At 43.4% G+C, this 13,637-nt stretch overlaps 1 protein-coding gene across 3 annotated transcripts in view; it reads right to left on the reverse strand.

Annotated features, from left to right (window-relative positions):
• LOC131131656 (A disintegrin and metalloproteinase with thrombospondin motifs 9-like) overlaps window positions 1-13,637 on the reverse strand; it is a 73,579-nt gene that overhangs the window by 42,424 nt on the left and 17,518 nt on the right. For all 3 annotated transcript variants that reach the window (XM_058076548.1, XM_058076544.1, XM_058076557.1), the window contains 11 exons: window positions 12,084-12,435; window positions 11,563-11,957; window positions 9,625-9,787; window positions 7,374-7,720; window positions 6,041-6,124; window positions 5,824-5,948; window positions 5,299-5,339; window positions 4,128-4,233; window positions 1,882-2,028; window positions 1,246-1,387; window positions 932-1,036 (listed from right to left, as the gene is read on the reverse strand). In XM_058076548.1, coding sequence (XP_057932531.1) covers window positions 932-1,036; window positions 1,246-1,387; window positions 1,882-2,028; window positions 4,128-4,233; window positions 5,299-5,339; window positions 5,824-5,948; window positions 6,041-6,124; window positions 7,374-7,720; window positions 9,625-9,787; window positions 11,563-11,957; window positions 12,084-12,180 — 1,752 coding nt within the window. In that variant the 5' untranslated portion in view covers window positions 12,181-12,435. The remainder of the gene's footprint in view (window positions 1-931; window positions 1,037-1,245; window positions 1,388-1,881; window positions 2,029-4,127; window positions 4,234-5,298; window positions 5,340-5,823; window positions 5,949-6,040; window positions 6,125-7,373; window positions 7,721-9,624; window positions 9,788-11,562; window positions 11,958-12,083; window positions 12,436-13,637) is intronic.

The following is a 13,637-nucleotide window of genomic DNA, read 5'->3' on the forward strand; positions in this document are numbered from 1 at the left end:
GTACCCGGAGAAAACCCACACATGCACGGGGAGAACATGCAAACTCCACACAAAGATGACTGAAGGTGGAATTGAACCCTGGTCCCCCAGCTGTGTGGCCTGTGTGCTAACCCCTTATCCACCGTGCAGCTGAGTCTATATAATAACTGAGAACCACTGTTGTGAGAAAACCCACGCATGCACAGGGAGAACATGCAAACTCCACACATGATGGCTGAGGGTGGAATTGAACTCGGGTCTCCGAGCTGTGTGGCCTGCGTGCTAACCACTCAGGCGAACATTTTTATGGTTTGGTTTAATAATACTGAGGTTTTTTTGCCATTCACTGATATGTATCTGTGTATCTGTACATCTATTTGCGATACAGGTGAGCTGGAGCCTATCCCAGCTAACTTTGGCTGAAATGTGGCATACATACACACATTGTAAATATCACCGACTTTGGGTGTGTTTTGCTGCGATTTACAAGTGCAGCACTGACAGTTTTAGCTAGTTTTGATATTGCTTGTAGAGTATGAAATCTGACTGGAATCTGTCCATGGTGTCCAACTCTAAAAGAACAACTACCCACGTTTTAGTAGTATCTGAAATATAAAAAAAACATACAACCATCAACAAAGCATTTTGAGGCTTTCAGGCACACTCGTAATTTTGAGTGTAAGGCGCTAATGCATGCAGCCTTACAAAACATGTTATATTTTACAATGTTATATTTCCTATATTCCTTGGAAGACTTCTTTGTGAAAGACTTCCTGTGGCCCAGCCTCGCCCAGCCTCACCCAGACTCCAGCAGCCCTCCAGATAAGTTGAGTTTGACACCCATAAATTAAAAATATGCGCATGCATGACAAGATTTGTCATTAAATTCACTTTTTTCTTTTTCTTGAGCTGCTTAAAAAAAGTTTGCCTTCATTTTGTACGTGACGCTTACCTTTCCAGGAGAGCAGTCAGTGCCGTCAGCCCACGGCATATGCTGTGTCCTGCAGCCCCGCTGGGCGCCCTCTGGGCTAGTACACCACAGCCTCCGACATTGGGTCTATTAGTAAACACACATGACACATTACTATTTTATCACCATTGTTTTTCCCTTAGTCAGCAGCAGACTAGACTATTGTCGAATTACAGTGCTGCTATTATACACAGAAAATGACTTAGCAAGCTTCAGACCGAGCAGATATGCGGCGCAGCCAAAGGATCATAACACAAGCGGCTCCTACAACATCGCACACTTTACAGTCCACTTACCATATAAGGGCACACCTGTGTTCCTGGCCCAAATATCAATTCACACTGTTTATTGACATCGTATATCCGTCCAGGCAGCTGCTGCGAGAGACTGTATGGCCTAGAAACGGGCTCGTCGAGCAAGCACTCACCATAGCCTGTGCTATTAAGAAATAGAAATAAAATGACTTAAAGAAAAAAAAGGAAAACAAAAGACACAAACAGACAAGAAAGAACGTTCAGTACAGGGAAATTGGGTGGGTATTTTTCTGCACAGTGCCCAGCGTCCACTGACTGATGGACACTGGGAAACGAGATTTTGAATGGCTGGGAGTTCGTTAAGAGCTGTCAGATAGTATTGTGTTATTTCTTTGAACAAACGGGTGGGCTACGACGGTCTTGAGGACACCAAGTGCGTTCCATTCTACTAACAACACACACTGACTGCACTCCCACTGTTGCCCTCGTATCTCCATGAAATCATATCATCATCAGCATCTTTACACCACTTTCTCTCTAACATGCAACATATGAATAAGCTTTATCTGATTTGAATCTGTGCTTGTTTCAGCAACTTCTCCAAATCTTAAAAAAAACAAACACAATCAAAGCCGTGTGTATTTTGGAACAATAGCAGAGAAAAAGATTGTGACATACTCGAGGAACTCTGTGATGTACTTCCTGCTACACTTGGACCACATCCAAGGGTTTGTGTTGTAGTTGAGGGTGGGGGCCATCACGTGCTGCTGAATCTTGACGCCGTCCTCCTTACATTTGTTGCTGTCATCGTGAGGCATGTTGAACCTTGAGGAGAGAACACACGGTAGATATGTCAACTTTCGTCATGTGTCTTCTTCTTACAAGTGGAAAGCAGCATCGTCTAGTCTTCATCTGGGACTTGGACTTGGACTTGCACATATCATTGGTATCAGAAATTGACAGTTGGGTAATATAAAAAAGCAAATATCGGACATCCTCAATTTTTATGAGAAAAAATATAGTCCAGGGCTGCACGGTGGTTATCATGCAGGCCTCACAGCTAGGAGACCCGAGTTCAATTCCACTCTCTGCCATCTCTGTGTGGAGTTTGCATGTTCTCACCGTGCATGCGTGGGTTTTCTCTGGTTACTCCGGATACCTCCCACATTCCAAAAACATGCTAACTACGCTTATTATTGTGTCAATACAGTACTCGGTAGTGTGTGAGGTCAATATGTGTGGCTTTGGCTTTGGAAGAACATTTTCCACAGATGATCACAAATTTTAATGGTATAATTAGCCCTTTGGTTTACAGTAATCCCTCGTTTATTGACGTTAATTGGTTCCGGACCTGACCATGATACGTTTTAATTTCCACAAAGTAGCATTCCTTGTTTACAAATTGAATATTTTCATAGTTACGGCATAGAAAACCTGTTTACGACCTTCAAAATACACTTTTTAACATGATTAGAAACCTACAGCCAAAAAGTAACACCCCTATAGTCGCCTTTACACTCATATCACCCTATATACTGTAATATTCATTCATTCATTCATTCATTTTCTACCGCTTATCCTCACGAGGGTCACAGGGGTGCTGGAGCCTATCCCGGCTGTCTTTGGGCGAGAGGCGGGGTACACCCTGGAATGGTGGCCAGCCAATCACAGGGCACATATAGACAAACAACCATTCACACTCACATTCATACCTATGGACAATTTGGAGTCGCTAATTAAGGCCGAGGGTGGAATTGAACCCTGGTCTCCTAGCTGTGAGGACTACGCACTAACCACTCGTCCACCGTGCAGCCCATACTATAATATACTATACCCAATATACTGAGAAAATAGGACATAGACTTACATGTGTTAGCATTGGAAGAGTTCTTTGTTGTGCTCTTCTGTATAGTATAGTGCGGTGGCTAGTGAGTGAGTGAGTTCAATTCTACCCTCGGCTATCTCTGTGTGGAGTTTGCATGCTCTCCCCGTGCATGCGTGGGTTTTCTCCGGGTACTCCGGTTTCCTCCCACATTCCAAAAACATGCTAGGTTAATTTGGCGACTCCAAATTGTCCGTAGGTATGAACGTGAGTGTGAATGGTTGTTTGTCTATATGTGCCCTGTGATTGGCTGGCTGGCCACCAGTCCAGGGTGGACCCCGCCTCTCGTTCGAAGACAGCTGGGATAGGCTCCAGCACCCCTGCGACCCTCAAAAATGAATGAATGAAAATATAGTCCTATGTGCAAGTCAGTGTAATATATTACATCAATAAGCAGACATAGAAACAAAACAAACCTAATTTTAAAAAAAAATCACAAGCATGTGTGTGTGTAAGGGAAGCTTTCAAACCCCTGTAGAGTTCACAAATAATAGTCCTGGTCAGCGGTGGACAGGTACAGCCCCACACTGGCCCGCTGCCCCACTTTGGCCTCCTCTCTTTGAGCTACTCAGCAGCCCACCTGACAGGTACCATATAACACTGCTAAGCTGTCGTTGTGCACGTTGTCACCGCTTGATGCGGATAAAAATGGAATTCAACAATCGCGCGGTTTGTTAATGGTTGGAAAGAGCATTTGTTGGAGATGATGAGGTCTGTAACAGTCTCCGGTGTAGGAGGCTAACGGGCCCAGGCTCTGGCTGACTCAAGACTTTGGACAAAACATAGTTTGCACAGGCCGACGAGGGCAAAGGTCATTAGCTGTGCCTGTAGTTCAAAAGGAATAACGAAATGTGATCTGTGACGCACAAAAGTAAAGTAAAACGCTGTGGGAAAAAAAAAAAAAAAAGAATAACCTCCAGATGTGTCCTTGATCCCCCTCCTGCTTCTTAGGCATGTGCAGGTTCCTAGAGAATGTTTGAGGCGCTACCAATGCAGCTGTGTAAGAATGTTGACAAAACTCAATGTCGCACGTGGAACTTACACGTGACCCAGTTCATGGGCGATGGTGAACGCTGTGCTGAGGCCGTTGTCCTCGCTGATGCTGCAGCTCCTGTACGGATCGCACACGGTACCCAACTCTGCCAGTCCTAAAAGGTAGAAGGATTTACGTCAATCTTCCCTAATGATGATTAAGCAATTAATACTCAGTGCAAACTTCTTTAGGCACCTCTGCACAGTCCTTCATAAGAGAGGTATCAAATAATCTGCCTGGAGTAGGGCCTGACCGATTAATCAGCCGAACGATTTTATCGGTCGATTATGGCCGTTATATGTGCCCTGTGATTGGGTGTCGCCGCCTCTCAGCTGGGATAAGCTCCAGCATACCCGCGACCCTAGTGAGGGTAAGCGGCATAGAAAATAAATGGATGGATTTTTGTAGTTTGATCACAGAAAACCTGATGACATAATCGGTCGATTATGGCCGTTATATGTGCCCTGTGATTGGGTGTCGCCGCCTCTCAGCTGGGATAGGCTCCAGCATACCCGCGACCCTAGTGAGGGTAAGCGGCATAGAAAATAAATGCATGGATTTTTGTAGTTTGATCACAGAAAAACTGTTTTTACCACGATAAGAGCCCTGCAGACAGGAAATAACAACCCTATAGTTACTTTTACACTCCCATTATTCTTTGTTTAAACCAAATTATACAGCACTAATACATAGGCTATGGGATCAATGCAAGGACATAAGAGACGGTCGCCGCTCACAGCATATAGCAAGCTACCGAGCTAACTAGTGAGCCTCCAATGCATTTATTGTAATTAAAAAAAAGGATTTCCAACAGAGTGGGGAAGAAGGACGAAGTAATGATGTTGTAATGACAAGGTAATGTCATGTCTCATCAATGTAACATGCCTATTGACCAGAACACTACATATGACTAATTTTTCATATTTTCTGACTAACAATAGCCCATAGTTAACCATGAAACTAGGGACAAATGTATTGGAAAATAGGATTGTCTCATCGATTGTGATGATGTAGAACGCCATCCATCCATTTACCTGCTTATCATACTCAGGTTTGCAATGCTCACCCCTGCCACCCACACGACTGAAGTAGAAGAGTGTTACCGCCACAGCGGACTCATTAGACTGTGCAGTTGTGCCCAAACGAGTGACATGTGAGTGTGTTAAATGAAAGTCCTTACCCAAGGTGTCACATTTATCCCTTGCTCTGCAAATATCTTGCCTGTGTTGAAGTAAAAAAAAAACAAAACACATTTTTCAAAATTCTCATTTATGCTGACTTAGAAATTGTCATATGTCTAGAGACAGTGCCAAGGAAAAAAACAAGACAAGAAGCAGAACTGGAGGTAGCAGAGATGAGGATGCTGAGGTTCTAATTGGGAGTGACCAGGATGGATAGGATCAGGAAGGAGTACATCAGAGGGAGTTTATTGGAGTCAAAAAGGCCAGACTGAGATGGTTGGGACATGTTCAGAGGAGAGATAGTGAATATATTAGTAGAAGGATGCTGTGTTTAGAGCTACCAGGTAGGAGGCGTAGAAGAAGACCAAAGAGGAGGCTTATGGATGTAGTAAAGGAGGACATGAGGGTAGCTTGTGTGAGAAAGACAGGGTTGGATGGAGAACATTGATTTGCTGTGGCAATCCCTGAAGGGAAAAGCCGAAAAAGAGAAAGAAGAAGAAATTGTGTGATATATTTGAACCCACCTGGTGATGAGGATGGCCGTGTCATGGTGCGAGTGGTGGTTATCATCCAGGACATTCTGACTCTGCTGCCAAATGCAGAAGTTCTTCAAAGTGGTCTGTGCGTTAAAGGAAACCTGAGGACCATTCTGAAGTAAAAGGAGACACTTAGATTGGATGACCATATAATATAGAAATATGTAAAGAAAATTGATTTGTGAGTGCAGCTGCTTGGTCTTACTAGTTCATTGTTGATAATGACTAACTTGACAATGACAATGTTGATCAGATTTCCAATGCTGGGGTCCTTGTAGATGGAAGACACCTGGATAGAAGAAAAAAAGCTGGTTATTATTTAAGCTGGGCTGCACGGCGGATGAGTGGTTAGCGAGCAGACCTCACAGCTAAGAGACCAGGGTTCAATTCCACCCTCGTTTGCATGTTCTCCCTGTGTTGTTCTCCAAAAACATGCTAGGTTAATTGGCGACTCCAAATTGTCCATACGTATGAATGTGAGTGTGAATGCTTGTTTGTCTATATGTGCCCTGTGATTGGCTGGCGACCAGTCCAGGGTCTACCCCGCCTCTCGCCCGAAGACAGCTGGGATAGGCTCCAGCACCTTCCGCGACCCTCGTGAGGAAAAGTGGTAGAAAATGAATTATCAAAGCTGGTTCAGATGTGGGCAGCATGGCGATCTAGTGGTTAGCGCGCAGACCTCACGACTAGGAGACCAGGGTTCAATTCCACCCTCGTTTGCATATTCTCCCTGCGCATGCATGGGTTTTCTCCGGGTACTCCGGTTTCCTCCCACATTCCAAAAACATGCTAGGTTAATTGGCGACTCCAAATTGTCCATAGGTATGAATGTGAGTGTGAATGGTTGTTTGTCTATATGTGCCCTGTGATTGGCCAGTGTTCAATTCCACCCTCGGCCATCTCTGTGTGGAGTTTGCATGTTTTCTCCGGGTACTCCGGTTTCCTCCCACATTCCAAAAACATGCTAGGTTAATTAGCGACTCCAAATTGTCCATAGGTATGAATGTGAGTGTGAATGGTTGTTTGTCTATATGTGCCCTGTGATTGGCTGGCGACCAGTCCAGGGTGTACCCCGCCTCTTGCCCGAAGACAGCTGGGATAGGCTCCAGCACTCCTCGCGAGGAAAAGCGGTAGAAAATGAATGAATTATTAAAGCTGGTTTAGATGTTGGCCCCATTGTGTACATGGACATCTTACAGTAAACCATGATGGCGGCTTCAGCCCCTGTTCATATATATAATATATAGTTCATCTCAACGATCCCCAGACGCCTACGAGAGCTTCTATTTGAAGTGGCCGAGAATATGCTCTCTATGTCACATACCTGAGCATGTTTTTTAACATTCATCAAAGCTGCCTGACAAGCACTGCCTCAGGCTGCCCTCTTACCCTGAGCTGTTTGAAAATGGTGTCTACCCCTTGCCCTCAGCGCCCCCCCCCCCCAAAGGTTGGCTGACGGACAAGGAGGTACATACATTCAGTGTACTTGAGCATTATTGCGTTGTTATGACATTCTATCTAACAACATGACAACTTACAATAGACATTAACGTGAGGATGTAGTGCTGCAGGTTGCTGCTGTGATGGTCCACCATCTTGCTGTCCGCCACCAGCATGACTTCAACGAAGCGCGGGTAGGAGAGGAAGCGCTTTGATCGCTTGTGAGGTCTGGAGTCGCTGCTGCTGCTGTTGCTGTTGCTGTTGCTGTCGTTTCTACCGACATTGCTGCTTTGTGATCTCAGCAAGGCATCACTGGTCAGACGGGCACTTAGTGACTCCACATCATTTAATATACTAGCGCTGGGAACGGGTGCTTCTTCGTCGGAGGTCGCCCCAGCTGTTGGCTTCCTGCTCAGTTTAGGCCTCATATGTCTGTCTTTATGTCCTAGAAAAAAAAGAGCCACAAGGGATGAGAAACATGTTCATATGTATGCAGGAACGATATGGAAAAAAAATGCCATGCAAGTAACTTACAACATAAATTTGTTTGTCTCTCCTTTTTCTTTATTGCAGCTTAAATAGTGCTGAACGCTGCCTGGGGTGTCTTTTTCTCTCAAAAGAGGCCAAAGAGTTCAGGCTAGGTAAACTTGGCATATGGCCATAAAGAAAGTAGCACCAGCTGAAGTGCACACACCAAAAAAAACAAAAACTCATCCAACCAACCAAACAATAAAACTAAGCAAAAAAATGAGCCCCAAATGGTTGAACTTGTACAAACAAATACTGCAACAAAGAAAAAATGTCATTTTCTTTTCGGGCTAGGGTGGCGAATGCAAATCAATAGCAGTCAAGATGTGTATAATGTATAAAAATACAACTCAATAGTGATATCATAACTGCTCCAGCCTTATTACACACCTCTCCAATAGGTGGTCTGGGGGCATCATGAGCGATGACGTCATTGTCTAATTGGTCCTGATGCAAATTTTAGACCTGGAGTTTGTGCGTGGATGAGTGAAACTAAGCTTTTTGGTTTGTGTCATAAGAAATATCACATTATGTCATATTTTTAAACATTACTTAACAACTGAACATGATGTTATTGCCTAATGGGTGATGATTTCACATCATGTAGTACTTTATAATACACACGGGTGGTTATATTTTCTAATATATCACTGTATTGATGAGCAGATGTGCTACAATGTGCAACAAATGTGCACACAAGATCTGTTGACAAGCAGAGTTATAATACACAGGCAGTCCCGTTATAATGTGTTCATGAGAGAAGGCGAACAGTAGCGCCTTATTACAAGCACATGCACCATCCTAGCATCCTTTGATGCTGACATAAAACGACTCCATAGCCTTGCTTTAATGTTTCCATTTTGCTTATTCGACACTTTCAAGCTTACGCAGCTTTGCCTTCATGCGATTCACACTCCATGTTCATGGTAGTGGGTCAACCCCGCTTCCTTATCATCAAGTCAGAGGAAGCCAAAGAGTCAACAGGAAGTTCAGCCAGTAAACTGAGATGGGATGATACAAGGGAGAACTTCCAAATGACTTTTCCTGTGTGAGACGAGGGAAGCTTGTACACTGCTGTGCAGCAGCTGGCGGCACAGCACACATTTATTATTTTATACACACTTACGCACGATGCAGTGACGGGATTCATGTACGGAAATGAAACAGGACATTTGGAGAACCTATAAATGTCATATCTGTTCAATTCCTTGTCAGATAAGACATGTGTATTATGATTACGGCTGCAATCACTATAAAGAGTCAGTATTATATAATCAAATGTGAAGATTGTAGGAGTGATGCAACTGCTGACATCTGTGGGAACTCATTTAAAGGTCTGATAGTGACTGTACACACACACACATATATACCGTCTTTTCTGGACTATAAGTCGCACAAGGCCAAAAATGCATAATCAGGTAGAAAAAACATACATAAGTCGCACTGGAGTATAAGTCTCATTTTTTACCGGTAATTTATTTTCCAAACTACTTCACCAAAACAGACATTGCGTCCTTTTGGAAGGCAAGTTCTAACAATAAAATAATAGAGAACAGGCTGAATAGGTGTAAGATATGCTAACACAATGCTTATTCAGCTCCACAAAAAATAAACATGAACAGAAAAGGTGTCCAGTGTTTATGTAACATAAACAGTTTTTTTTATTTATAAGTCGCTTTGGAGTATAAGTCGCAGGAACAGCCAACCTATGAAAAAAGTGTGACTTATAGTCCGGAAAATACGGTGTGTATATATATATATATATATATATATATATATATATATATATATATATTAGAATGATCACGCCATCCATTTTACCTGAAGTGTCACAAGCTGCGTTCCCCCCGGCTTTCTGTTTCTCGGGTGCACTCTTCCTGTACACGATATGAGGTTTTGTGTGTTCCTCTTCATAATCTTCTCCTCGATAGCTATGAAGGGGTTCAACAAAGTACTCCCCTTCTGGAGACCTGAAGGTACCAAACTGAAAAAAGGAACACAAAGCAGTCACAAAGCAGTCATCACTGTCATCAAGTTCAGTATACTGTTATTCTGTTTACAATATTTATGATAAACAGACAAATGTGGTTCATTAAGTCGAAAGAGCGAATTTGCATGCACATAGGAACGGTCCCAACGGTGAGACCAATGATGGCTATCAGAAAAACACAGAGATTGTATACTGTTGTGCGTTCTTGGCAAGCGTGGCCCCGATCCTGTATGTACAGTTTTTCACATGGCACATTTAATATGACGGGATAACACGGGGGTCTATGATGCACACGATAAAGTTGATGCCAAAACAAGCACTTTCCATGTGTTGCTCATTGACGGGAGAAGCACTGCAGGCCTCACCAGGTCTTACCGAGATATCGTATCTCTAACAATGGCAACACATATCATATAGCGCAGGGGTCTCAAACATGTGGCCCGCGGGCCTTTGATATGGATGCTGTATGGTATCATGTACCCAGAAAAAAATTATTACGTTTGATTAATGTTCATGTTAAAGGTTAAATAACTGTTAATAGTTATCCTCCCTATCCGTGTGGAAGTGGTAAGTTTTTGGCTATTTAAGTTTAAAGGAAATAACTTGAAGGCTACCGTTTAGGTCGCTAGCTCTCTAGTTTGCGAGTTAGCATGTGTCTCAAGACCCTGCAGTTGCGCAATATGTTGTAAATAAAAAGAGTATAAATGTGACTATAGTCGTGTTTTGTCATGTCTACAGGGCTCTAATAATGCTTTGTTCATTTTAATCTGAAAAAAATAATTTGTCTACCCACCATCTATATGTGGTGTCTTAAGTTTTTATTATTTGCCGTTTTATTATTATTATTATTATTATTATTATTATTATTATATTTATTTATTACTGATTGATTGACTTTCTTTATTCTTGATTTGTTTATTTATTTTTCATCTTATTTTGTGTAGAAAAATAAAAATTAAGATATTTGAGAACAGTGGAATGTTTTATCAGAGCTTTTCTTGTAGAAAATCGAAAACCAAAGCAAAGTTTATTCATTTTTCTGTTTTTAATAAATGCATTTTTGTTTTTTTTATGGAAAACCTGATGCGGCCCAGTCTCACCCAGACCCTAGCTCCAGTGGCCCCCAGGTAAATTGAGTTTGAGACCCCTGATATAGCGTATGTGTATGGGCATCAGGGTGGTTTTGTACTTGTTTCTCATGAGGAAGCATGACATATAATATATAATAAAGCATCAGCTACGGTTTTCCATGAAAGTAATGTGCCCCCGGAGCTTTGTAGAATGTTTCAAATATTTATTTTAGTTGGCATAGACAGAACTGACCCATAACTCCTCTATTTGTCACCTCACCATGTTCACTATGAATAAACTAAAAAGAAAGCACGCCCACTATATTGCTTTCTGGAAGCCTGGGAGTGGAGCGCAGTGATGACGTCACAGCCCCTCCACCCCTCCTCTTTACGCCAGCCTAGTGGCGTGCGTAAACACGTCAGCAACTACCCGGGGACTAAGAGGCATGGCAGGAAGAGCAGTTTTCATCAGACGTTCAAACGTGACGCAGCCATTTGCTGACTTGACAGTTATTGTGACGCACAAAAAAGAACGCAATCATGTTTGAATGATTGAAAATGTTCAAGAATGTATTCATTCCATGTTAGCGGGCAAGGTAACGAATTAAATAAAGTTGTAAAGTTGACTTTTAAAGACTCGCCAAGTATTCCAAAGTTAAGACGTCACATGTATGGAGGCTGCGTGCGTAAAAAACTCACCAATCCTGAGCACAAACTGATGACTGCGGCGTGCTCCGCTTGCGCATTTACTTGTCCCTTATAGAAGCAGTGTCTTAATTCGGTGTCCTCATCCTCATCCTCGTCCTCGTCTGTTGCCAAACCCGTTATGTTATCTCCTCTGCGTACTCCAAGTACTGTCACAGTGTACAGTGGGGCGATAAATCCCGAGTCCAGCGTCAGATTGAGGTGATAGTTTTGTCCAAAAGCAGAAATCCTGTAGTGAATATTTGAAGAGGCCCAGTGCTCCGTGGAAGTGTTATTCTCGTCCAAGCTTCGTCGTTTCCTCTTGAAGTGCACGCTGCTTGGAAACTTTTCACCGGCTTCGTCCACTCGCACCGGTGTTACAATCTCATAGGCGCCGATTTCCTCTTTTACTGCGGAGGAAACACATATAAACATTATTAATACATGGCGATGACCCATTGGCAAGTTTGTACTTTAATGGCATTAAAAGTCATTCATTCTATGAGTTGTATTGTACTGCGTAAAACCAACGTTACCTGTGCTTGACTTCAGGAGTAGCGTCCCTGCTGTTGCGTCTACATTCAATAAATCAGGGAATAACAGGAACCCCAAGCCCCAAAAGAGCACATGCATGATTGTCCACGTTCAGAGAAGAGCGGTACACTGTACTCCTGTAATAATAATAATATTAATAATAATAATAATAATAATAACAATAATGGCAAACTATTCCCCCCGTCACGCCAGCCTTTCCGCCTTTGGTGCTCCTGCCACATCCATATGTATTATCCCCGACTCTTGCGTGGATGTTCTCTACCCGCCGAGGTGCACTGCTGCTGCTGCTGCTGGGACGTGGGAGCTCCGCAAAATCCCAAGCCAGCATGCATACTGCAAAGAGGGGGTGGGCTGCTTCAAAAACGGTCTGCTCTGCAACACGGTTGTGTGTGTGTGTGTGAGTATTGCAAGTCTGCACCAGCTCTCTTCCCCCCCTCCCCCCCTCCCCCCTGGCGAGGGGGGAGCACTGAAGCCACTCCCGTTCACACTACACGCACTGAAGGGTGGTCGCATGTCCACCAACATGAGTATATTGGAGATGGTTGCTTCTTTGGTAAAATGCCAGTGTGGTGTATGTTTTAATCACCAGCAGCCAGGGGTCCTCATGAATTCATGTAAGAAATTGAAAAAAAAATAATAATGGAATCATAACTCACTTTCAAAAGTTTGGGGTTAATCCGGTTTTAGGTGGAGCTTTGCACAACAGTGACCCTGACAGTGAAGCAGAGGGGGGGACCATACAGAAAATACCTGCCCTTGGGCGACTGGGGAGTTAATCTTAGCATAGTGGGAGACTTAATAGTTGATGGAAGTGAGAAAATGCAAACTGGCAAGCAGCGGAGTCATATACAGTAGTGGTTTGGGGTATTAAGTAGGCGCTGGAAAAAGGATTGAGAAGGGATAACGGTAATGGCTTTATGAGCTATAGTCCCCTCAGTGGGACAATACAGCTTGTATGAAAGCCTTTATGGTGCTTTGTTATGTGGAGGATCAAAGAGCGGGCTCTCCGGTCCCAGTCATTCAACCCCCCTTCCCGGCTCAACACACACATTCTGTACGCTCGTAATGTACGCTTTAACCTCTTCTACTGGGAACTTCAGTTCTATCGTAAATCTCGACAGTCATCATGCATGACGTTATCACACTACACTTCATTTTTTTTCCCTTAAAATCCATCTTCATTTGACGTCAACCACTGTGGTCCGTATCTGGCCTCAGGTTCTACCACACAGAGATGTTCTCACTCCTCCCCGGCATCTCATAATAATAGTGACAGGCCCGTCAAGTCGTCACAGCAGTCCTTGTCCGTGTTTTCTTGACCCGCGTGACCTTATCTTGTGATAAACGCCAGCAACTGGCACAAAACTTTACAGACCATTTGTTGTGTGTAAGCAGTGCGCAGAACTATTAATTAGAGGGGTTAATTAATAGCAGGCACTTCATTGAGATTGCACCAGCAGGTGTAATTAGGAAGGTTAATTTGCACCTGCTGGTGCAATCACAGTGATGATGACATTTGGCAGCTGGATCATTAC

The sequence above is a fragment of the Doryrhamphus excisus genome, chromosome 1 (assembly GCF_030265055.1).
Source record: "Doryrhamphus excisus isolate RoL2022-K1 chromosome 1, RoL_Dexc_1.0, whole genome shotgun sequence".
NCBI classification, from domain to species: Eukaryota; Metazoa; Chordata; class Actinopteri; order Syngnathiformes; family Syngnathidae; genus Doryrhamphus; species Doryrhamphus excisus.